The following is a 24964-nucleotide window of genomic DNA, read 5'->3' on the forward strand; positions in this document are numbered from 1 at the left end:
GATTGGCTGGCGGCGGCCGGCGCTGTTCCGGGGTGGCGCGATGGCGGCGGAGGACCCGGCGGGCGAGTGGCGGGCGGCGCTGCCGCACCACGCCGTGCTGTGCCGGCTGCGCGAGCGGGGCGCCCCCGGGCCCGACCCCGGGCCCGCCCGCAGCCTGCTCTTCGGGCTGGGCGCGGACCTGTTCCTGTGGGAGGCGGAGCGCGGCGCCTTCTTCACCCTCAGCCTGCGGGGCCTGAGCGGCGGGGGGGGCCGCGGGGCTGGGCCGGTACCAGGTACCGGGGGGGGTCTGAGGGGCGGGGGGCCGCGGGGCTGGGCCGGTACCAGGTACCGGGGGGGGTCTGAGAGGCGGGGGGGCCGCGGGGCTGGGCCGGTACCAGGTACCGGGGGGGTCTGAGGGGCGGGGGGGGCCGCGGGGCTGGGCCGGTACCAGGTACCGGGGGGGGTCTGAGGGGCGGGGGGGCCGCGGGGCTGGGCCGGTACCAGGTACCGGGGGGGGTCTGAGAGGCGGGGGGCCGCGGGGCTGGGCCGGTACCAGGTACCGGGGGGGGGTCTGAGCGGCGGGGGGGCCGCGGGGCTGGGCCGGTACCAGGTACTGGGGGGGGGCTGGGCCGGTACCAGGTACCGGGGGGGGGCCTGAGCGGCAGGGGGGCCGCGGGGCTGGGCCGGTACCAGGTACCGGGGGGGGTCTGAGGGGCGGGGGGGGCCGCGGGGCTGGGCCGGTACCAGGTACCGGGGGGGTCTGAGGGGCGGGGGGGCCGCGGGGCTGGGCCGGTACCAGGTACCGGGGGGGGTCTGAGGGGCGGGGGGGCCGCGGGGCTGGGCCGGTACCAGGTACCGGGGGGGGTCTGAGGGGCGGGGGGCCGCGGGGCTGGGCCGGTACCAGGTACCGGGGGGGGTCTGAGGGGCGGGGGGCCGCGGGGCTGGGCCGGTACCAGGTACCGGGGGGGTCTGAGGGGCGGGGGGGCCGCGGGGCTGGGCCGGTACCGGGTACCGGGGGGGTCTGAGGGGCGGGGGGGCCGCGGGGCTGGGCCGGTACCGGGTACCGGGGGGGTCTGAGGGGCGGGGGGGCCGCGGGGCTGGGCCGGTACCGGGTACCGGGGGGGTCTGAGGGGCGGGGGGGCCGCGGGGCTGGGCCGGTACCGGGTACCGGGGGGATCTGAGGGGCGGGGGGGCCGCGGGGCTGGGCCGGTACCGGGTACCGGGGGGGTCTGAGGGGCGGGGGGGCCGCGGGGCTGGGCCGGTACCGGGTACCGGGGGGGGGTCTGAGGGGCGGGGGGGCCGCGGGGCTGGGCCGGTACCGGGTACCGGGGGGGTCTGAGGGGCGGGGGGGCCGCGGGGCTGGGCCGGTACCGGGTACCGGGGGGGCCTGAGGGGCGGGGGGCCGCGGGGCTGGGCCGGTACCGGGTACCGGGGGGGGGTCTGAGGGGCGGGGGGGCCGCGGGGCTGGGCCGGTACCGGGTACCGGGGGGGGGCCTGAGCGGCGGGGGGGCCGCGGGGCTGGGCCGGTACCAGGTACCGGGGGGGGTCTGAGGGGCGGGGGGCCCGCGGGGCTGGGCCGGTACCAGGTACCGGGGGGGGTCTGAGGGGCGGGGGGCCGCGGGGCTGGGCCGGTACCAGGTACCGGGGGGGGTCTGAGGGGCGGGGGGCCCGCGGGGCTGGGCCGGTACCAGGTACCGGGGGGGGTCTGAGGGGCGGGGGGCCCGCGGGGCTGGGCCGGTACCAGGTACCGGGGGGGGTCTGAGGGGCGGGGGGCCCGCGGGGCTGGGCCGGTACCAGGTACCGGGGGGGGGTCTGAGGGGCGGGGGGCCCGCGGGGCTGGGCCGGTACCAGGTACCGGGGGGGGTCTGAGGGGCGGGGGGCCCGCGGGGCTGGGCCGGTACCAGGTACCGGGGGGGTGTCTGAGGGGCGGGGGGCCGCGGGGCTGGGCCGGTACCAGGTACCGGGGGGGGGTCTGAGGGGCGGGGGGCCGCGGGGCTGGGCCGGTACCAGGTACCGGGGGGGGTCTGAGGGGCGGGGGGCCCGCGGGGCTGGGCCGGTACCAGGTACCGGGGGGGGTCTGAGGGGCGGGGGGCCCGCGGGGCTGGGCCGGTACCAGGTACCGGGGGGGGGTCTGAGGGGCGGGGGGCCCGCGGGGCTGGGCCGGTACCAGGTCCCGGGGGGGGTCTGAGGGGCGGGGGGCCCGCGGGGCTGGGCCGGTACCAGGTACCGGGGGGGTGTCTGAGGGGCGGGGGGCCGCGGGGCTGGGCCGGTACCAGGTACCGGGGGGGGTCTGAGGGGCGGGGGGCCGCGGGGCTGGGCCGGTACCAGGTACCGGGGGGGGTCTGAGGGGCGGGGGGGCCGCGGGGCTGGGCCGGTACCAGGTACCGGGGGGGGTCTGAGGGGCGGGGGGGCTGCGGGGCTGGGCCGGTACCAGGTACCGGGGGGGGGGGGTCGGGGAGGAGTCTGAGGTTGTATGGAGCCCATGGGGCTGGGCTGGTATCAGGTACTGGGCAGTGGGGGATGTGTCTGTGTGGGGAGAAGCCCAGGGGGCCGGGTTGGTACCAGTTGCGGGGGAGGGCATGAGACTGGTGCAGAGTCCATTGGGCTGGTACCAGTTTCTGGGCAGGGGAGTGTGATACCCGGCGGGAGGGCTCGGCTGGATCGGGTGGGACTTGAGGAGGGCAATGCAGCGGGGGGGGCTAGGCCATTACTAGGCAGGGTGTCAGTCTGATGGGCCACACGATCTGACCTGTAACATTGGGGGCGTCACATGCTTCACTGTCTTTGCTCCCACCTGGGCTGCTCACAGACAGCCCAACAGCGTGCAGGACCTCTGCATTTCAAATGTGGTCAGAGCCAGGTGGGCAGGCTGCCCAGTTCCTACTGTATTTTAAATTACAGAGCTGCAGCAGGGCTTGGTCCCAGACCCGGCATCAGCTGAGCTGAGACCCTACATAGACGGGCTGCTGCCGGAGCTTCCCCACAGCTATCTCCCTGGTGCCGCCTGCCTCACCCCGGGCTGCTGCCTCTGTTATTAGAGGCAGCTGTGGGGGGAGGAGCACCGCACCATGGAGATAGTGCTGGGGGGAAACCGACTTTTTCTGCCCCCCCCCCCCCACCCTTTGCTGTCTCCAGTACAGAGGCAGCAAAGAGCGGGGAAAGAAATGTGAGTAGTGGACTTGACTATCCAATAAGTCTAGCCTTATCAGGTAGTCGACTAGTTGACTACTTACTTATATCCCTAACTCTGACACCAGCACCCTACTAGCAACACCCCAGTCCACTCCAGTTCTGACTTCCAGTACTCTCTGTAACTGCTTGCAAGTCTCAAATTTTCCCCAAAACATAATCAGGGCACATTGATCTCTTCCTGTGCTCCATTTGTTGGCATGGAATGGTCACTTGACAGGTGATTGTCAATCAACTTTGATGCATGGCTAGAGGGTTCATCCTGTCCTTTTTTTTCGAGAAGTAGGTTTACCCCCTCACTAGACTTGACATTTTAGTCATAATTTCAGTTTATGTTCGTAATTCTTAATATTCAGCACAGAGCCCGGGGGAGGGGCTGAGAGGTGCAAAGCCTGAAGGACTGGGACAGTATTGGGGTGAGAGTGGCAGGGTGGTTTCTCCTCCATCTCCTGTAGTTGGAGGGGTTTCCATAGTGGGGGTTATTGTGAGATTCCAGCCCGTTCTCCAGAATGACTTCCTTTTGGGGGTACCTGTCCTGAGTGTTCCCCATCCATCTCCACAAGGACATGGTAGCCCCTGCGCAAGGAACTTTGGCATTGGTATGGATGGGGGGGTGAATAAGGTCTTTCCAATCTCTGGGTGGGTATGCACCTGGCTAGTCCATAGTAGGTGCTTCCTGGTGTCTGTACTGTCCTTCAGCATGGAAGATAGCTTGGAACCTAAAAGGGTTAATTCTTCCAGGAAGGGAGAGGAGGCCAGTCCTGGGACTGTTTGGTATTACAGACAGATATAGATCAACAAAATCACAAGGCCCTTAATCATGAGGTTGGTTTAAAAATAACTTTAAAACAACAAATATCGGGAGGGGGGGAACGGTTGCTTTTTGAGGTTGGAACATTAAAAGTTCATGTTTTCAAGCTTTTCTCTGCAGCCATGAGGCCTAGTAGCTCACTTTTATAATGAAAACTGACATTTTCAGATGATAATGTGATTGTAGGAGCTGGGGCTCGAACAAAAGTACCAAGCCTCATGAGTCTTGCAATGAAATCGCAGGAGTTGGCAACACTCTGGATAAAATGTATAGTCTTGCATGCAAGCACCATAGTGTGTACACAGCTTTAACTGTGAAGCAGTGACTGGCACCTTCGTTTACAAGTCAGTGAATGTTTCCAGAATAGTTAATGCAATGTTAACTTAAGTCTATGTAGTACTTTTTAAATGACTTATTTATTAATACTAGTATTTCACTGTAATGCTTTAATTTTCAGACGTTGGTGTGCATAAATCCACCCCTTTTTGAAGTCTATGAAACCTTGTTAAGTCCTACACAGCATCATGTGGCACTCATAGGCATTAAAGGGCTGATGGTACTAGAACTGCCTAAACGCTGGGGAAAGAACTCAGAATTTGAAGGTGGAAAACCAACAGTTAATTGTAGGTAAGTTTTATGTATATCTCAGGTGTTTAATCACATTTTGTCTTAACATTCTTCATGTATGAGCCTCTAACCTTTCCCAATCAAATACAATGGTGCAAAAAAAGATATAACATATATGCTGAGTGTGCGATACAGAGCAGAAAATATGAACGAAGAGTTTCATAAATAAGGAGTAGAACATATTGAAGATTTCCAGTTGAACGTGGCCTGAGAGTGGTACAGTACATGCACTGAGTTGAGTCATAGGCTTGATGGGTTCCACAAATCCAATTAGCACTGTCATAGAAGACCTTCTAAGACATAATTTTCAAATGATCAGTTTACCTCACAGGCATATTGGGATACCAGTAACGTGGTGTGATAGAGATAGGTTCACGTCCTCATTCCTAATGGACAAAATATCTCATGAGAATATAGGAATTATCAGGATCAGGCCAGTGGCCCAGTTAGTCTAGTGCTCTATCTCTGACAGTGGCCAATAACAGATCCTTTAGGGAGCGGCACAAGAAACCCTGTAGGGAGGTAGATATAGGCTAACCTGCCCTAGGGAAAAGTTTCCAGTGACTTAAGATTTATATCACAGTCATTCTACCCTCATCACTTTTGTTGGCAGTTTTGGGAGAGAGTCTAAAGACTGAATAGACCAGGAGACTTGAACTTCTTAATGCTGCTTCCTTTGGCTCAGGATTGTTAGTGGTTACCATGTTGATTGTTTTTTGTGTAAATGGACTTCAGCCTGAATAAGTGGAATAGAATGGCACCTTTTATTTGTACCAAATTAGCAACAGGAAAACTGGGGAGGATCATAAGACTTCCCTGTATTTGTATTTACTGTGTAAAAAGCAGTGTCACTTAGGGAGTGTATATACTACAGGGGTTTTTTGGAAAAAAGTGGCCTTTTTTCAAAAAAACTTCACCTGCGTCTAGACTACTGCTGAGTTCTTTTGAAATTAAATCGAAAGAACGCGGCAGTTTTTTCGACCACGGAAAACCTCATTTTATAAGGAATAACGCCTTTTTTTGAAAGTGCTCTTTCAAAAAAAGGTGCTATTGAACGCAAACAGGGCTTTTTCAAAAGAGAGCATCCAGACTGCCTGGGTGCTCTCCTTCAAAAAAGCAGCTTGCTTTTTCGAAAGAAGTGGTTGCAGTCTAGACGCTCTCTTTCAAAAGAGGCTTGTAGTCTAGACGTACCCTTGGTGTGTGAGCATAGGGCTGTTGTGACACATGGCTGCACAGGCTGAATCTCTGGGACCCACTGCCACCATTGCTGCTCTTATAGCTGACACGTGTTGCTACAAGCTGCTGATTCTTCTCCTCTCTGTTGTGGTCAAATATGTCATTTTTTTCTGCCTGCATTCTCCAGCCGTGGTAACATGGCCTCAGTAATTTAGGATTTTTAAGCTGCTGCATATCCTTTCAAACACTTGTGGAAGGGATCATACAATGAAGCTATTCTGTTTCTGATTTATAAACTAGATCTGATAGCTTTATGGATTCAGTCCTCTATTAAAAAAAGCTGTATTCAGACAAGCATATCTAATGATGTCAAGGGTTAGCACACACATCTTTCATCCTCTTGGTGACTCAAGTGGATTGGGAAGATATCCATTCTTCATGTTACTTTAGTCAAGATTCAGAAATCTATATATGATGATGGTTATAAGTACTTGTATGGATTTACCTCTAATCACAGATACATATAAAGTGACTTCAGATTCTGTTAGAACTGTCTGATTAAAGGGACATTGCCATCTTGAAATCTAGTCAGTTTAAAATATTTAGTTTAAAGGACTTTTATATCCTACACTTGGTCACTGAGCATCTGCCAATTTTTGTTTCTTGTCATTTCCTATGTCTTGTAAATTTCTCCGTCGGGCTCTCATATAAGGGAGGAGGAATAAAGCAGGCAAAATTTACTGTAGTGACCCAGTCTAGTCAGATGGTGCTATCAAACATACAAAATAAACTGGAAAAATATTCTGATCTTTGTTATTGTAATCTTAGGTTTTGTAACAGTAGTAGATAAAACACATTTTCTGACCAAAGGGACATGCAAATTTAATATAACCAAAAGCCATTTTGAGCCTTAAAATCAGGCTCTCTCCCCTGAAGATAAAAGTAATCTGTTTTGATGGTATGTCTTTGATAACAGTATTATAAATTTGTTGTTGTAGCACCATTCCTATCGCTGAAAGATTCTTCACTAGTTCGACATCCTTGACCTTAAAACATGTGGCTTGGTATCCAAGTGAGACATTAGAACCTCATATAGTGCTGTTGACTTCAGATAACACTATAAGGTAAGTCTATTTCTGCTTGCTTTTCTGAACAACATTTAGTTGTTTGCTGTGTTATGTGTAGGCAGGCTTATTAGTGGAATTACAACATAAAAATAGCAGAGACAGAAGTTCAGGATAGTAACTGTTGTTTTTTCTTCTAGGATTTACAATCTGAAGGTGCCACAGATACCTGTGAAGGTGATTGCTCTTTCAGATGCTGAGGAGGAGAGTTTAATGCTCAATAAAGGGTTTGTGCAGTTTTAGATTTTGAAATGCTCTCAACAGGATAAAGTTGCTGATGGAACAAATGTGTTTTTTGTAGAAATGGAAAAGTGACTGGACAGAAGATGGTGTAAAGTGCTGTGATAAATTTGCCAGTGGGGAACCTTATTTCCTACTTTTCCATAGTTTGTTTTTATCTGCTCTTCCCAGAACATTAGCTGGACTTTCTCTGTCCTACCATTTTAGAGAGAATAGGGGATTAACTATCTGCAACAAAAGCAAAATATTATGAAGTTAATACAGTGTCTTAAACAGAAGTTAAAAGGGGGCTTTTTGGAAGAAACTACAACAAATGGAGGTTACCTTCCTTTGTCTCTGACCTAGCTGAAATGGAGAAACCTGTTGCTCTCCAACAGCCAAGCTATGGTTTAACATATTGTACTGAAAATACTATTATATCCTCACCTCTCTGAATGCCACACAGTTGAGCTAGCTGGCAGTTTATTTTCAGAAATGGAGTAAGAAATCAATAGGCATAATGGAGGTGGGAGGAAAGGTATTACAATGCTTTGCATATGCATTTAATTGCAGAGAGGGGCAATACCCACCTTGAGGTTTCTGTGGCAGAAAATTCTATTGGCTAAAGCACTGATCATTGTGAAATCTTAATCATATTTATCTAATGTAATAGTAAATGCTACTTGAAATGGGGGCAATAATAGTGTGCAGTCATCACCGACTATAATGTTTGCTGTCTCTCCTTCCCCAGGAGAGCGTACACAGCATCACTAGGAGAAACTGCAGTGGCATTTGATTTTGGGCCTCTGGTCTCTGTTCCAAAGAATATAGCTGGGCAGCGAGGGAAAGAGGAAGTATTGGCCTATCCTCTATACATATTATATGAAAATGGGGAAACCTTTCTCACATATATTAGCCTCCTACAAAGGTAAGGACGTAAGCAAATTGGTTGTTGTATTTGACATGTGATTCATATAGCACTTGTGTGTGTGTGTGTTTCATCTGTGTGCAGATTGTTCTATATTTTATATCAAGAATTGTGCTACTGCAGATGTTGTATTACATTCCATCACTTTATATTGTAAATCCAGGCTTACTCAGAGTGCCCCTTGGATGGGTGAGCCGCACAGAGTTCTGAGTTGCTAGCCTTTGATCTAATAGTTCTGGACCTGGAACTCAGGCAGTAGAGGCTCATTGTTTTATATCTAGACATCCTGAGTACAGTCCCCACTGCTGATAACCCACTTGTGTGTGTCAGTACTTAAAAGGGACACTGTCAGATCAAATTTAAATAGAAATCTAGGGATTTGTTAAAAATCAGCTGTTCTAAAGGTACCATATTGACTTGGGGTTTCAACAACTGGCGTGTGCCAAGCTGCAGCTCCCATAGCTCGGTGAGGCTGTGCATCAAAGAACCAAACCTCTTTGGTGACTTTAGGGACTTCCAGCCAGGGTATCATTAGGAAGATGTTAGCATAGGAATCCAGTCCAAAGACAGGTTGAGACACAAAGAATTAGGTTATGTGAGAGGGTACGTAGCCTTAAGGGATGTAAAATCCCATTTAATTGGTTAATCAGTTAACCGATTAAAGGGGGTGGGGTCAGGCTGGGGCGCCTCTGCCCGCGATGAGCCCCACAGAGCTGGAGCAGCCCCCTATTGACAGCAGTCAGGGGACTGCTCCAGCCCCTACCGGATAACTGGTTAACCATTAACATCCCTACCTTAAGACAAATGAAAAGGACACTTATAATTGCTAAGTAGATGTAATTAGATATGCAAATTAAAATATTAGAAATTCTCTGTATTTAGGGTGCTAACACAGCAGCATGCATTCTCCGAGTGAGCGAGAAATAAAAGTTGAAGTTGATTAGAAAATGCCTATGCACAGAAGTGAAGCTGCCTAGTTCTTTTCATAGGCCAACATAAGAGTAATACAATAAATAACCAAGATGCTGGAAAATAAATTCTTAGGTATTGACATTTGTTCATGTAAGATTAACTTGCGTGTCTCTTTAAGCACTTTGTGTACAGCCCTTCGTAAAGGGGATGTGGCACTGCTTATTGACTCCATTGTCTGGCAATTTTGTTAGTCTTAGACAATAGCAGATTATAATAAGATTCATGTCTTTGTGGGAGAGCACCATACAGTGCACATAGCCCAGGTTAATTCATTAGATTTCAGGTTGCCAAACGTGATCAAGAAAAACTAGTAAATGTGTTATGTTCCTGTAGCTATTGTCCTGGGCTTTCATTCTTTCCCAGGTGATTGGTGGAGACAGTTTTGGGTCTTAGCCTTCCAGTAAGCACTTCCTCATTTCTTCATTGCAGCACTGGAAAACTTGGCAAGCTGTTGGGCCCATTGCCCATGCACCCCTCAGCTGAAGATAACTATGGCTATGATGCTTGTGCTGTTCTGTGCCTGCCCTGTGTTCCCAACATCTTGGTGATTGCCACCGAGTCAGGAATGCTTTATCACTGTGTGGTGCTGGAGGGAGAAGAGGACGATGAGCAAATGGTAGGGTGGTGTTTCCTAGGAACTCTATCATGTCACTTGTTCTTGTGGTGGTCTCTTTCAGTCCCACATCCCATTTTCTGAATGAAAACTTTCAAACAAAATGTTCATGTTGGCCCCTTGCTAATCAGACCAGCAGTTAAAATAGAACCCTTTGGTTTTAGCCTAAATGTTGGTCTGATTAGCAAGGGGCCAACATGGATGTTTGTTCTGAATATTAAGTTTGACCGAGACCAAACTATAGCTTGATGCTTCTCAGAAACGTGGTTTCTTTTCAAAATATCTCCATTAAAATTAAAATGTGTTGACTCTGACGAGAAACTGGTATCACCAGCTGGAGAGTGATAAGCTTTTAGGCTTATAGTACCACAGATGACACTGAAGATAGAGGAGCATAATAAATTCATGGGGACTGGGCAAGGATCGCTTACTGCTTGATTTCTGAAAAAAGCAGCGGCTCGGGAAAGCTTCTTCAGCACCTTCCTGCAGGCTTTAATTAGTGACTGCTAGGAACTTTTATTCAGGAAACAAGGATGTGTTTTCTTTAAAGGCTGGGAGGGCCCATCCTGGGCTAAGTAATGTTTTCTTGTTGCTAGAAAGATGCTTTACTGACTCATTCAAATACTTCTTACAGTCAGAAAAGTCTTGGGACCCAAGATCTGACCTCATCCCTTCTCTGTATGTGTTTGAATGTGTTGAATTGGAACTTGCACTGAAATTGGCATCAGGAGAAGAGGAAGAGCCGTTAGAATCTGATTTCTCTTGCCCAATTAAACTGCACAGAGGTAAGAGTGTAGTTCAACAGTACTATTGCTGTTTTAATTCACTTAATTTCAAAATGAACTATATTAAGCAATGCAGACCGTATCACTGTACTCAGAGCAGTGTTTTTGAAAACAGTCCCTTGGAGTCTGTGTTGCAGCTACCTGTCTGTTAAAAGGATTCAGATAACATTTGAATTTTTTTCTTCTTTATTTGTAATTTTAAAAAGGAAATCTCACAAGAACACAATGATGATGCTGAAATAGTTTTTTAAATGACTCCAAGCTTTCAGGACCTGCTATCTCTACACAAGATCAGAAGTAGAATTTGCAGCCTTTTAGACTTATAAAGAACTTAGAGGGTCAGACCAATGAGTCATCTAGTTCAGTGTCCTGTTGGTAGCTAGTGCAGGATGCTTCAAAGGGAATGAACAGGGCAAGTTTGAGTGATCCATTTGCAACAGTCCAGTCCTTTGCAGTTTCGAGTTTTAGAAGTGTGGGGTTGCATCCCTGATCCTCTTGGCTAAGAGCCATTCGTGGACCAAAGATATCTTTGCACTTGTTATCGTTCTGACTGCTCCCATTAAAAAGGATGGGGAAAAGTTATCTAGTATTTCCTTCCTCTGCAATAGGGATGTTAAATGTGATTAGTCAATTAGTCGATAAAGGTGCAGCCGGGTTCCTCACTGTGCCTCTGCCGCCTCTACCCCCTCCCGCCATGGAGATGGTGCTGGGGGGAATCGGCTTTTAAGTCGGCTCCCCCAGCACCAACTCCTGCACCCCCTTCTTGCTGCCTCTCAAATAGAAGCAGTGGGGCGGGGGCGAAATGTGAGTAGTCGATGTGACTACCCGACTACTCTTACATCCCTACTCTGCAGTGCAGAATTAAGAAATTGTTGTAAAGTCCAGTAGATCAGTAGTTGGCTTAAAATAACTTCTAACCTCTACTAAGCATATCTGTTACATGCTTATATCTCCTATTATTTTACTAACCCTTTATGATCTGTTTATAAATGAAACTGTAAATATGAAAAAAAGCACTGATTCAGCTGGTTGGGCTGAGTGCAGGAAAAGGGATAGGATAGCCCTTTCAGTGTAAGCATTAGTGCAAAGTTGATGAAAAGCTCATCTGAGTAGAGTGCTGAACCTTAGCTGAGTATGTACAGGATGCGTTTTCTGTCCCATTAATATATAGCACTTAATTTTCAGATCCTAAATGTCCTTCTAGATATCACTGTATACATGAAGCTGGTGTGCACAGTGTTGGACTAACATGGATCCACAAACTTCACAAATTCCTTGGGTCAGGTGAGTAGTGAAAGTGTCTTCCACATGAGAGGAAATATGAAGAGCTTGAACATAATGAACTTGAACCAGTCTCCTGTGTTCATAGATGAGGAAGATAAGGACAGTTTACAAGAACTTGGAGTGGAACAGAAGTGCTTTGTGGAACACATTCTTTGTACAAAGCCATTGCCATGCAGGTAAGAAGGGACCATCTTCCATTTGCCTTGAGTGAATAAATGTTCTGTTATGTGTATTAACTCTCAACATCCCTTCTGAACAAATTGCTTGATTGGCTGAGAGAATCCAAATCATCACCACTTATTAAACTCGGAGCACCAAGATTTGGTACCTTAGTGTTTATCCCAAATGCATTTTCATATCGAATTAAGCCTGCAATTCCCACTTTGATAGTATCGGAACTAAGGATATAAAAATGTGTTTTAAAAATTTCCCTAAAAATCCTAGTGGTTACACACTGTGGGTTCTGCAGTATAAAGCTTAAATAAGCGTTATAGTGCAGTGCCCACCGCAAAGCTTCTCCAGGAGCGGAGCTGCCAGCTCCTACCAGCAAGGAGTGGATCTGGCAAGAGCTGCTGGCCCTGCTCCCAGGGAGGCTGCTCTGTAGCCGGCTCTCTGGGGAGTCAGTGTAACCTGTGCGGGTGGTGGGTAGCTAAGCTGTGCCTGCCACAGACAATGGCTGCAGTGGGATCTATGGGGCAGGAGCAGCCCCCTGGCCGGGGCAGTTGGGATCTGCTCCAGTCTCTAGCGATTAACTGGAATTAGTGAGCATTACCCATGTAGGGTGATGCTACCAGTTAACTTTCCACATCCCTAATCTGATCCTCAGCCATCAACATTAGGGCTATGTCTACACTTGCGGCTTCTTGTGTGAGTAATATGCAAATGAGGCGAAGCGTGGAATATCGCCAAGCCTCATTTGCATACCTAATGAGCCACCATTTTTTTCGAAAGAGGCTCTTGCACAAGAAGGAGCGTCTACTCTGCCCCTTCTTGTGCAAGAAAAACCCTCTTGCGCAATGCTGTTACACCTATTACTTTTCAGGAAGAACGGCATTGCGCAAGAGGGTTTTTCTTGTGCAAGAAGGGGCAGAGTAGGTTTTTCTTGTGCAAGAGCCTCTTTTGAAAAAAATGATGGCTCATTAGGTATGCAAATGAGGCTCGGCGATATTCCACGCTTAGCCTCATTTGCATATTACTCACGCAAGACGCCACGAGTGTAGACATAGCCTAGCTGTCCTAGTCCAAGACTTAGGGCTTTAATGGGGCTTTCTAAATACCTCAGCATCAAAACACATACTGCCTTGAGACTCTCCAGCATAGTGTACTTCTGGAATGTTAAAGCTCAGACACCGCCAATACAAATAATTTCAGACCATCAAAACCTCCCTAATCTGTGGCAAACTGGGTAAAGAACCAGTTATGTTATATGATGTCATGTATCTGGAGTTTCCACAAGCTGGTTTTATTTCATAGTCAGAGCAAAATGGTGATTACTTACAAGAGGCTTATTTGAAATAGTGCGAGTGAACTTTAGCTATAAAAGCATTTTGTGCACCTGTCTGTCTTAAAGATGTCTTAATTCAGTGACGCATTTGGCTTCCAAGTTGATTGTTGTAGATGAATGCAGCTTTCTGCATATGGTCTTATTGCATTGACAAAAGATGTTTTCAATTATAATCTGTTTGATTTCCCCAGGCAGCCTGCTCCAATTAGAGGATTTTGGATAGTCTCTGACATCTTAGGGCCCACAATGATCTGCATCACCAGCACCTATGAATGTATCACAAGGCCTCTTCTGTATGTAGTTTTGGTACTTAATTTGATTTTGCTTTTCCCTTGTCTTAACCTGTATGCTGGAATCTTTCTTACAAAGTGCTTATCAGTTAAGTGCTTCAGTCTCTCAAGATTTCTTTATCTGTTCCTTTTGTCAGTTAAATTCTTCATTTCTGCTCTTCTTTTTCGTATTTATAATGACTATTTTTTTCAAATGCAACAAATATACCAAACTACAAGTGTTACTGTAATATACAAAGTGAATAGAGGGTTAAGATAGCTGTGTTGCTTTCCTTTATTTTCAGTGTCTGAATTAATCTTAGACTTCACAAAAAATCAGCCCAAATTGCTTTTAATTTTCCAGGCATTTCCCCTCCATGGAATGCCAGTTGTTTTGTTAGCTGTGAGGTCAGCCATATCACTGAACTGGCATCAGTGTTGGGTGAGGGAACCACTTTTCTGGTTTTTGCACAATTTTGTAATGATCAAAACTGAACATTGGAACCATGCCACCGTGTTGCCAGGTAACCTCTGGATGATGGCACTTCATGTAAAATAGATTTGAGCTTGACAGCTTATTTCTTTTAAAATAAATCTTATGCTTAGTAAATGGCAACTCATCCAGGACACGGTCCAATTGATGAAGGTACATTTTGAGGAATAACGTCATAACCCTACTACATCTTCAATGCTTAGCGTAACCGAATCACTCTTTGTGTAGGGCCAAAGATTCTTGAAATACTGCTATAATACTTTTTATGGTATTTTTTCACCCGGTGATTTGAAAATGCTTTACATAGTCACGCAACATCCTGGAGCTAAACAGATTTGAAGCAGTGCACAAAATTGTCAGACTGTGTGTGTGTGGGGGGGAGGGGGGGGTTAATCTCTCCACTGGGTTTGTGAAGTCTACAGGGGATGTGTGTGAATGGAGGAGAAAAATAAAGTCCTTAGAAAATCATCACATGTGGGAAATTTGGTAAATAATTCTTAGATTTTTTTTTTTTTTGGTCTTGATAACTTATAACCTGGAGCTTGTTTAAATACCAACCTTATAATCTGCTTTGAAAGCAAGGACTGTTTCCATGACGACTTTCTTTTGGTTTTTCTAAAGTATCCTGACTGTGATTTAATCTGGCAGCGGCTGTCTGGCCTCTGTAGATACAAGTAGAGTTTCACTTGGCCATGTTTGATTTCAGTTCAAATGGCCATAGTGTTAAACACTTCCATGAATATTCCTATCAGACCCTATAATACTCCTATAGATCCAAGATCTATACTCTGATAATGAGTGTTGCACAGGACATGGTTCATAGCAGTTCTGTTGTTACTGCAGTAGCTGGAAGGCTTTCCCTAATGCGTGTCAGACTGGTGTAATTTAAGAATTTTTAAATTCCCTTGGTATCATCGAATCCTAGGACTGGAAGAGACTTCAGGAGGTTGAGTCCAGCCCCCTGCCCAAAGCAGGACCAATCCCAAGTAAATCATCCCAGCCAGGGCTTTGTCAAGCCAAGACATAAAAACCTGTAGGGATGGAGATTCCACCACCTCCCTAGGGAACTCATCCCAGTGCTTCCACCTTCCTAGTGAAATAGTTTTTCCTAATATCCAACCTAGACTTCCCCCCCTGTAACTTGATACCATGTCTCCTTGTTCTGCCATCTGTCACTACTGCAAACAGCCTCTCCCCCATCTTCTTTGGAACCTCTCTTCAGGAAGTTGAAATCTGCTATCAGAGCCCCCCCTCTCTCTTCTCTTCTGCAGACTAAATAAACCCAAATCCCTCAGTCTCTCCTCATAGGTTATGTGCTCCAGCCCCCTAATCATTTTAGTTGCCCTCTGCTGGACCCTCTCAAATGTGTCCACATCCTTCCTGTAGTGGGGGGCCCAGAATTGGATGTAGTACTCCAGATATGGCCTCACCAGTGCCAAATAAAGGAGAAAAATCACTTCTCTAGATCAGCTGGAAGTGCTCCTCCTAATGGACCCTAATATGCCATTAGCCTTCTTGCCTACAAGAAGAATATTTTACAGGATTGATATTTTAAAGACAGAGTGTATTGAAAGCAGAATTCTGTGTTTGGTAACATTTAGATGCATGTTTTGTTTTGACAGAACGACAGTCCATCCAGCATCCCCTCCACTCCTGTGTACCAGGGAGGACACTGAAATTGCTGTGTCACCTCTCCGCATCCTAGCTGAATCACATCACTCATTTGAGAAACATATCCGAGGAATCCTGCAGCGCAGTTCTGCTAACCCATTGCTTTTGAAGTACGAGACTCTTTTCTGGGACTCATAAGAAGGAGACTACATTATAGAAGGAACATGCACCCTAGAATCTTTTGTCCATGTGTGTTGGGACACTGAAATGGGGGGAGGGCTGCCAGAGATGTCAGTTGCTATGCCTAGTGTCTTCTACCCCATACAGACTTCTGAGACTTCTCTGGTTAGCAGAGAATTTACCCTTTAAAAACACTTGTTAGTGGGACTGCATATACAGAAAGAACTTGTTCTTTGTGTTTTAAGGTCTGCTGACAAAGATGCATCTCCTCCCCCCGAGGAATGTCTTCAGCTCCTTAGCAGAGCCACACAGGTGTTCAGGGAAGAATATATTCTGAAACAGGATCTGGCAAAAGAAGAGATCCAGCAAAGGTAACGTGGTTTTATAAACAGGTGACACATTTAAGCTTGACCTTTGTTTTTAATGACATCAGGATATGCCCACCATGTATAAATATTAAAAGTAACATTGCAGTTAATGCTAGACCCCATAAAATATAGTACAGGGTGAACCTCTCTAGTCCAGAATGCTCTGGTCCAGAAATAGCTGTCATCTAGAATGATTTTGGTTAGCCAGATGTCCACTTTTCGTGGGTGTGGCCAAGTTTCCTACAGCCCCAAAATTTTGTTTACAGCCACCAGTCCTACCTCTCTGTGTTCTGTGCTGTTAGTTAGCTCTAATTTACTCCTAAATGTCCTCCAACAGCCCAGTAAGCAGTAGAAGTTTTGGTAATGCCGCTAGACAATATTGACCTCCCATGGTCTGAAAAATTCTCTCATTCAGAACTGGTCAGGTTCCAAGGTTGCCACACTAGAGAGGTTCAATCTGTATGAAGGACCAAATGGGGATGGTCAGACAGCTCAGTACCTGGAAGAGCACCTGCAAATAATCATAATGTAGAGAAAGAAATCTATTTTTGATCCTCAGTTGTGTTGATCTGAGACTAGTTATATTCCAAAAATGGTATATGCAAGTTTCAGATCAGTATTACCCCACATATGTCAGCATAATGCCTTCTACAGATGATCAGCGTGAGGAAATACTGAAAGGATGTATCAGGCTGGGAGCCTGGTTCCAACTACTTAAAACCTACTAGTAAAACATTTCCTTTTGGATATAATTGTATGTAATCAAGCTGCCTCCATCGCTGGTGCTCTATCAAGACCTGTACCATGGTAACTGTTTTGCCACAAGTGCTAAAAATGAGAAATTAGAATGAAGAATTTTCTCTGCTGCCTTTGAACCCTCTTCATCTTGAGAGATGTTCCTTCTCTCTTGACCTACTTTTAACTCGGCAGAGTGTCTGAGTTTTGTTGGCTTTTCTCTGGAGAGTAGTAATCATTACATTCCCTCGTGCATGGACTGGTCTCTGACTCAATTCTCATTTTTAGAGTGAAATTGCTGGGGGCACAGAAAAACAAACAACTGGAAGATCTTAAGTACTGCCAAGAGGAAAGGTGAGTTCACCCTGTTTAATTGGCTCTGCCAGTTTTTAGCTAAATCATGGAATGTTAATTGCCTTAACTAACAGGCTGATTAGACTTTTAGTGAGACTCCCTCCTCCCACCCCGTGTGTCACAGTTACCATCCAGCCCAGCTCTTCAGAGCTTCACTAGCCCCTTTAAACCAGACCATTGAACGTGCTATTTTTTGTAACTGTGACTCTCACTTGTATAAAGGAACAGTCTGCGAGAAATGGCTGAGCGCTTGGCTGACAAGTATGAGGAAGCTAAAGAAAAACAAGATGATATCATGAATAGGTGAGCACTTAGATTGACACTTGTTTTCTCATCAATGCTGGATGCTACTGAGATTCAGAACACTTTGGTTGTAGGGGGAGGGAGGAGGAGAAATCAGTTGATTTTTCACAATACTGCAAAGTCCACATAAGCAGAACATGCCAAATGTTTTTGGGTGTAAATTTCCCTTCCCCTACCCCGGATAGAAGCAGCTGTGTGGGGAGGCAGGTGGCTCCCCAGGAGCCTGCATGTAACCATGAAGGTTAACCACTGAGCCCAGGCTCATCGATTAATTCACATCCCTAGAAAGGAGTGCCAGTGGTTACAAATTAGTACACAGTCCAGTACAAAAAAGGTGGTGTACAGAAGTTTCAAAGTTACCTTTGACTTTTTTTTTTGCGCATGAAGGATGAAGAAAGTGCTTCGCAGTTTTCACACTCAACTTCCAGTTCTGTCAGACAGTGAGCGAGACATGAAGAAAGAATTACAGACAATACATGATCAACTGCAGCACTTAGGAAATGCTATCAAACAGGTGAGCATCAGGTGGCACTGGAACTAGAAAATATGAATTGGAAAACATGGCAGAAAAGCATGCAGGGACAGACTGAGGCATTTTCTGAACTTAGGAGATAATTCTTAATGTACCTGCCTATGTGGTACATTTGATCTGTGCTTCTGCTCATTCCTATTTTCTGTCACATGTAATGAAACAGTTACCAGAAACTTTATGAAACATTCAAGAGTTAAGTCCATTATTCTTGTCACTTCTAGGTGAAAATGAAAAAGGATTATCAGCAGAGAAAGATGGAAAAGGGAATCAGTCCACGAAAGCCTACCATAACCCTGAGTGCCTGCCAGAGCAAGTGCATCCAGACAGTTCTGAAAGAAGAGTAAGTGAATTTTTCCAAGCTTGGCTCCGTGTGCTTTGGGTTGTTTTGAGAGTGTATTCAACACCCAGCCTTTTAATGGCACTGTTTAGACTGTCAGAGTTGATATACGGATACTTAAAGGCTGTGTCTACACTGGCAAGGTTTTTCCGGAAAATCATCTGATTTTCTGGGAAAACTTGCCAGCTGTCTACACTGGCCGCCTGAATTTCCGGAAAAGCACTGATGATCTAATGTAAAATCATCAGTGCTTTTCCGGAAAAACTAGTTTGATCTGAGGAAGTGGGTCTGGCCCACAAAAGCTCATCATCTAATAAACCATCTTGTTAGTCTTTAAAGTGCTATATTGTCCTGCATTTTGCTTCAGCTACCCCAGACTAACACGGCTACATTTCTATCACGATTCTCTATGCTGCTCCCGTTCGGGCAAAAGTCTTTTTCCGAAAGACTTTTGCCCGAAAGGGCCAGTGTAGACAGCACGATAGTGTTTTCCGCAAAAAAAAGCCCCCATCGCGAAAATGGCGATCGGGGCTTTTTTTTGCGGAAAAGTGTGTCTAAATTGGCCACGAATGCTTTTCCGGAAAAGCATCCTGCCAATCTAGACGCACTTTTCCGAAAATGCTTTTAACGGAAAAATTTTCCGTTAAAAGCATTTTCGGAAAAATCACGCCAGTGTAGATGTAGCCAAAAGGTTTATCTTCACAGAAGGGAGATAATACATTACAAATAGCTGGTAACTTACATTCTTATTCGGTAGCTAAGCTTTGGACATGACAGAAGTGATGGGTCTGATCTTTCTTTAGAGAGCGCACTGCTTATGTAAAGACTGAAGCATGTGGGAACTCGTGTGGCAAATGTCCAAGAACTGTGCATGTCAGCCTGAGAGGTCCATTGGTCTGCTCCTTCCCTCAACAGTCCATCTGGCTGGGAAACCCTTAGTTTTTCATCACTTTACATAAGCTGCAATCACATCTGACAGACATACGTGAAAAATGAAATTGAGAGAGCCTGGGCTGTACAAGCCTTCCTGGACCCTGGCTACTTACTCAGGCTATGTCTAGACTATGGGCTTCTTTCACAAGAAAGCATCCACACTGCAAAAGTGCATTGAAAAAGCAATCTGCTTTTTCGAAAGAGCGTCCACATTGAATGGATGCTCTCTTGCATAAGGGACAAGGAGTCTTGTGGCACCTTATAGACTAACGGATTTATTGGAACACAAGCTTTTGCGGGCAAAGACCCACTTCATCAGACCTATCTTGCATGTAAGCTGTGATTGCTATGGACAAAATGGCCACCAGGGCACCTCTTTCCTCTTCTTCTGAAAACTCGCTCTTCCTCGTCCACACATGCCTTTTTGCAAAAGAGCTCTTTTGGAAAAAGGCTTCTTCCTCATAGAATGAGGATTACCAATTCTGGAAAAACCCTTCTGTTCTTTCAGATTTCTTGCAGAAGAATGCAATTGCAGTGTGGCTGTTCCTAAAGTTCTGTTGGAAAAAGGCTGTTTTTCTGACAACTGTAGTGTGAACATACCCTCAAGTAGCTAGCCTGCACCAAAGCTGCTGTAATTGTGCCTTCACTGTGCTGCTGTCTGAGCTCACTTGAATCTAGCCTGCTCAGGTTTCTCTAGAGGAGGTGCAGGCACAGCCTACAAGTGAGGTGTAGAGAGAGAAAGACCGTAAGGTAACCAGCTACCTACTGGCAAGTCTAAAGGACTGAAACGTCGATAGGTGCAGCTTAAAAAGCTGAGCAGGTAATGGACAAATTCATGAATGTCAAGTCAAAGTTGAGTGGTCATACATAAGTCTTCACAGAATAAGCCATGTGAAAATAAACCCCTAAAAGTGGAAAAAGCAGCACAGGCTGGCTGACAGTGAAACCAACCTCACTGTAGGGAGCCATTCAGAGAAGCACAATGCAATAGGAATTGAGAGAGGACAGTTGAAGCCAAATACATACTGAAACTCTAGTGCTAGTCTTGTGTTCTTAATGAAGCCAAGGGAGTGAGGGGTCTTTCCATCAAGCTGCATTGTTTTTTGGAGCACTGCTGCTGTGGATCCTAACTTACTGTGGCACTTGTAAAGAGTTTGATAAAGCATGGTTTCTGCAAAACTTGTATTCCCTGATTTTGCAGGAGTTTGACCACTTGCAGTAGTGGTTCCTAGGCAACATCTGTACCTACTTCCTGTTAACTACCAGGAGCCCATCCACCTAAGATTTAGTAAGCTGGATTCTTTTGTGTTTTGCACAGCAGCAGCAACCCTACTGGAAAATTTTGGGGTTGTCACCAACGGCATACAATGGAGCCTCATGTATAAGTTTAATGACCTGCCTCACTGTTAAGAGACAGGTTTTATAAGATGCCAACCAATCAAATAGTTCAGGCAGAATTACCTTTATCTTAATACTATGTCCTGCCTTTTAGCTGCAGGGGCAATGTTTATGATTAGCTCCAAACAAGGCAAACCAATCACATCCCTTCCCCCCTCAGAACTACAGCACGGTACAATTCAATTTGTCTACTTTCTTGCAGGGGAGAACATATAAGGGAAATGGTAAAACAGATCAATGACATCAGAAGCCACGTGAACTTCTAAGCCCCCACAATAGAAGGGCCGAAATGCTTTTGAGACCAGCAACAAGAAATATGTTAAGGGGAGAACATACAATCCACATCTATTTATCAGCAACAATTTTGTGCTGCATATGCTTTTTATTTCATATTATTTTGTAAAGACTCAGTTTCAAATAAAACTCTTTTGATAAGAAAAAAATCTTTTTACAAGCTCAATTTGTTGCCTTAGAGCTTACAGTTTTACACATTGATTGGATAGTTGTAAGTATTAAAGCAATATAGAAAAGAGCAAGATTTAGAAGTGATGTTTACTTAACAAGGGAGGGGCTATGGCTCATCTGCTGAAGCTCCCTCTGGCAGAGAGCAGCTTGGAAAAACCAGAAAAGCACGCACACATGCACTTCAGCAGCTTTTGTTTAATTTGGAACATTTTCTTAAGGACACACCTTCAATACAGATAACAAATGGTTACATTTGAATTCTGTAGACAGCAGAATTCTACATCCACAATTGCACAGGACACCAAGGGCTGGATTCACTGAAATGCAGTATTCACTTCCAAACACTCAGTTTGCCTGTATCCAGAGAGAGGACTTAGAATTTAGAGGCCAGTTGTAGGTCTACTTTAGGAAGACTTCAAGGGATTGAATATTATGCTTGACTTCTTCCCTGCTGCCCCAAAAGAAGTGGCATAGTCAAGCTAAGCTTAACAAAGGAGTACTGCACTGCTTGACGATGGCACACACAGAAGTGCCAAAATAGCTTTTAAGGAAAGGTGGATTACTGGACATGCTGCAGAAAGAACATTTTAGTTGCACAGATTAAGACTACACAAGTATTGGGAATACTTTGAAATTCACTGAATTTTCATTTTACAGCCTATACTGAACCATCCCAGTCTTCTAAGTTTTATTTGCAGTGTAGTAGGTAACATACATATTTTAGCTAGTGCATGTTAAAGAGATACAACTAATCACCCTCACATCAAACTGAGCTCAGGAGCTTCTATGAGAGGGATAATTTTCCTCCTATAGTCAGTTATGGATACAATGGTACTCAGTCTTGCTATAAAATGGATTATTTGCACTTTAAATCCTGCTTTTTTTGTACTCTTGCATACAGTTTTCCAGTAGGCACCTGAGTTTTCTTTCCTCTCACCTTTAGGTTCTTCTGGCTAAACCATCACCATCCCTACAGTAGCTCAGCTATAGGGCCTTGTTTGTTTGACAGTCTAGGTCTTGGAACCGCAGTCAACCACTTCATCTCTGCCAATCTGCTCAGGGCTGTGTTTTCACCAAGAGCTCGAATTGTGGTTTTGGACTCACTCTAGCCTACACATATAGTGAGACAGGGAGGTCAGCCTGGGCCATAGGAATAGAGATTAACAGCTGACAAGCTCATTCCCATACTACAGTTTACCTTTAAACATTGGTACCTAATACTTAAAAGCTAAACAGAAGAAGATCAAGCTAGGAAAAGAGGGAAGAACATGGAGAGACTACTACAATATTAATAGCTGTCTGAATAATAAAGGTTTAGAAACAAAACAAAAATTAAGTTAAGGTTGCTGCGCCAATATGCTCTGTAAAAAAAAAAAGCTGTAACCATTTAGTTCCCCGTCTCAACTAATCTCTCCCAGAGCCTGAGAAGCCCCTACTCACATCCTAATTATACATGTAGCCACCTTTCCAGGCTAAACGTTTAGTACACCAACATGTACACACATGCAAGTTTCCATTCTGTAATTGCTATATTAGTTACTAGCAAGTATATGAATTCTCATTAATAGCTCATCCACTCATTTTTCCTGAAGACTGCAGCAACACAGCCATCATCCACAACTGACTACCATGTACCATAGCCACATGAAATGCAGTACATGAAAGCCACATCAATGAAAACAACCAATAACATGAGGAGAGTTGCAGCTGAGAAGAGGAAGTGACTTAGTGTAGAAAAGATCTTGAATGATTATTTCTGTACTCTCTGAGTTTGGGATATACAACCTTAACTCAAAGTTAATTACTTTTGTGCCAGATTATGGATTTCCTCAAATAGGTGCTACAAAAAAATTAATGTTAAATGTATTCCAGGTCTCATACAAGAGCTGTCTTCCTTAAAGCACTGCTACCAAGTTCAAGTACCAGTAGAATATTAGCCCCGTAAGGTAAAGGAGGTAATATCCTTTATCAGAAACAAACTCACCAACAAGCAGAAGTTGGTTAAATAAAAGATACTATCTTCCCCACCTTGACTCTAATATTGTGGGATTGACACAACACTGCATTGTAGACTTAGCTAATTTCAAGCTAAAAACAATTTTGTCCTGTGACTTTGCTGCCAAATACAGGCCCACATTTTCAAGTGTGTACATAGAATATAGAGCATGTGCCTCTTAAGAACTGTAGATGCTCGATGTTAATATGCAGAAAGGATATTCCTACTAACCTTTTCATTAGTAAAGGCTGAAATACTGATCAAATGATAACTTCCTTTCCTCTCATAGGCCAGAGCTAGTTCAGTTGTAACAGGGGCAGTCCAAATATTCAATTTGCAACACTTAGTGTACAGTGACAAATAAGCCACCATCATCAGATATCCTGTATGGAATTCCAATATCTCAAAAAGGCATGTTATAATACTGCTTTGTATGACAAGAAACCCAAACCTAGGACCTATAGAGTATCACTCAGTCATCTTTTTGCTGCTGTTGCACAGAGTAACCTTAAGTTAAGAATCAGAGTAGAATTTGGGCTACTTCCTCTGTTTTAAGCAATATCAGGATACGTTTGAGATGCACTGCACTGGAATGAAACCTGCAGAATAATGCAGTTTATGATGCTTTTGTGCTACATGATGCATGTTCTATTAACCCAACCTATATGTGGCATGGGTGTGAGACTTTGAATTTTTCCTTAATTCAGAGTCCTCTTCCTTTTTCAACTACAAATTACACAGGGTAAAAGCTAGTTCACAGAGCGACTTCCACCCCTGCAGAGAGGATGTGCAAATGCTCTATGTGTTACTCAAAATGGTGCACAGAGTTTTGTTAAGTCTTAACACAAATACAGGACTAGCAACACCTCAGTTCTAAAATTGAGAAAGTATCAGTTATGGTTCAATTTTTTTAAATAATTCAGTGGGTGAAGGAGAAGTTATAAATAGTGCTTTTTTTTTTTTTTACTACAGAATTTTAATTTACAGTCCATTCTTGAATGATCAATTCATTTTTTGGATTAACTTGTTTCAGCTCCTGAGACACACTCATATCAGCCACATTCCACAGCATTCAGATTGTTCAACAAAAACAGTTTAAAAAGCACTGAATTAGGAAATAAGATCAATATCCAGTGTCCTGCTAATAAATTTGTATTTTAATATAAAATATTCATACAGCACACTACACCTCAGGCTGCCTTCTAGCTGAATACTGTTACTGTCTATTCAAAACAGGAAAATTCAATCACTTTGTGTTTTGAGGGTCGATATGATTTCCAGCAGCTACTCTGATCACAGTATTTAGGGGGAAATGTTCCAGGTATCTATATTAGGTTAAGAAGTTAGCCAAAGGGAAAAATATTTCAGAACGTGAAGGACTGTTTCCACTTACCGTGGAAAATGCTGCACCCATTAGTGTTCCCATTAGAAAATTCTCTTCTACACTGCAAGGCTCCCTGGTGCTCTCTTCCTGCCCTGTGCAAAACCTTCTCTCCTCTAGAAACAAGCTCAGTCATTGTTCCCCTCTGTCATCATCTGCTCTTTCAGTTAGAGTTAAATAATAATTAATGTTGCTATAAAGATGAGTTAAAAACCCCAAAGGCAGCCTTGGAGCCTTGCCCATCAGGGTGTCATGTTTCAGGAAGCTGATTAATGTCTGTCAGTTTTGTGTCATTCAGGATTGCACGAATTCTCTCCAAGGAATCTGCCTGCCGGATCCGTTCCAACTGCACCTACAAAAAGCAACAAATACAGTGCGCTGGTAAAATGTGCGTAATA

General features: G+C 45.7%; 2 protein-coding genes across 6 annotated transcripts in view; one reads left to right on the forward strand and one right to left on the reverse strand.

The window, feature by feature from the left end:
* The first annotated feature begins 3 nt into the window (after nucleotides 1-3).
* Nucleotides 4-24146, forward strand: NUP88 (nucleoporin 88). Of its 2 annotated transcripts, XM_075904389.1 has the most exons (18): nucleotides 4-239; nucleotides 346-377; nucleotides 4437-4606; nucleotides 6781-6906; nucleotides 7047-7133; nucleotides 7877-8053; nucleotides 9455-9641; nucleotides 10273-10423; nucleotides 11609-11707; nucleotides 11793-11883; nucleotides 13403-13504; nucleotides 15596-15754; nucleotides 16010-16135; nucleotides 17156-17221; nucleotides 17444-17524; nucleotides 17912-18038; nucleotides 18278-18396; nucleotides 20927-24146. In XM_075904389.1, the coding sequence occupies exons 1-18, from the start codon at nucleotides 41-43 to the stop codon at nucleotides 20988-20990; spliced, it is 2163 nt and encodes a 720-aa protein (XP_075760504.1). In that variant the 5' UTR covers nucleotides 4-40; the 3' UTR covers nucleotides 20991-24146. The 2 variants fall into 2 exon arrangements, with proteins under 2 accessions (XP_075760504.1, XP_075760505.1); XM_075904390.1 differs by lacking the exons at nucleotides 4-239; nucleotides 346-377 and adding an exon at nucleotides 2592-3993.
* RABEP1 (rabaptin, RAB GTPase binding effector protein 1) overlaps nucleotides 21365-24964 on the reverse strand; it is a 91226-nt gene continuing 87626 nt past the window's right edge. For all 4 annotated transcript variants that reach the window (XM_075904385.1, XM_075904384.1, XM_075904383.1 and 1 more), the window contains one exon: nucleotides 21365-24918. In XM_075904385.1, the coding sequence (XP_075760500.1) occupies nucleotides 24817-24918 (102 nt within the window). In that variant the 3' untranslated portion in view covers nucleotides 21365-24816. The remainder of the gene's footprint in view (nucleotides 24919-24964) is intronic.

This window comes from Pelodiscus sinensis, chromosome 21 (genome assembly GCF_049634645.1).
Source record: "Pelodiscus sinensis isolate JC-2024 chromosome 21, ASM4963464v1, whole genome shotgun sequence".
In the NCBI taxonomy this organism is placed as follows: domain Eukaryota; kingdom Metazoa; phylum Chordata; order Testudines; family Trionychidae; genus Pelodiscus; species Pelodiscus sinensis.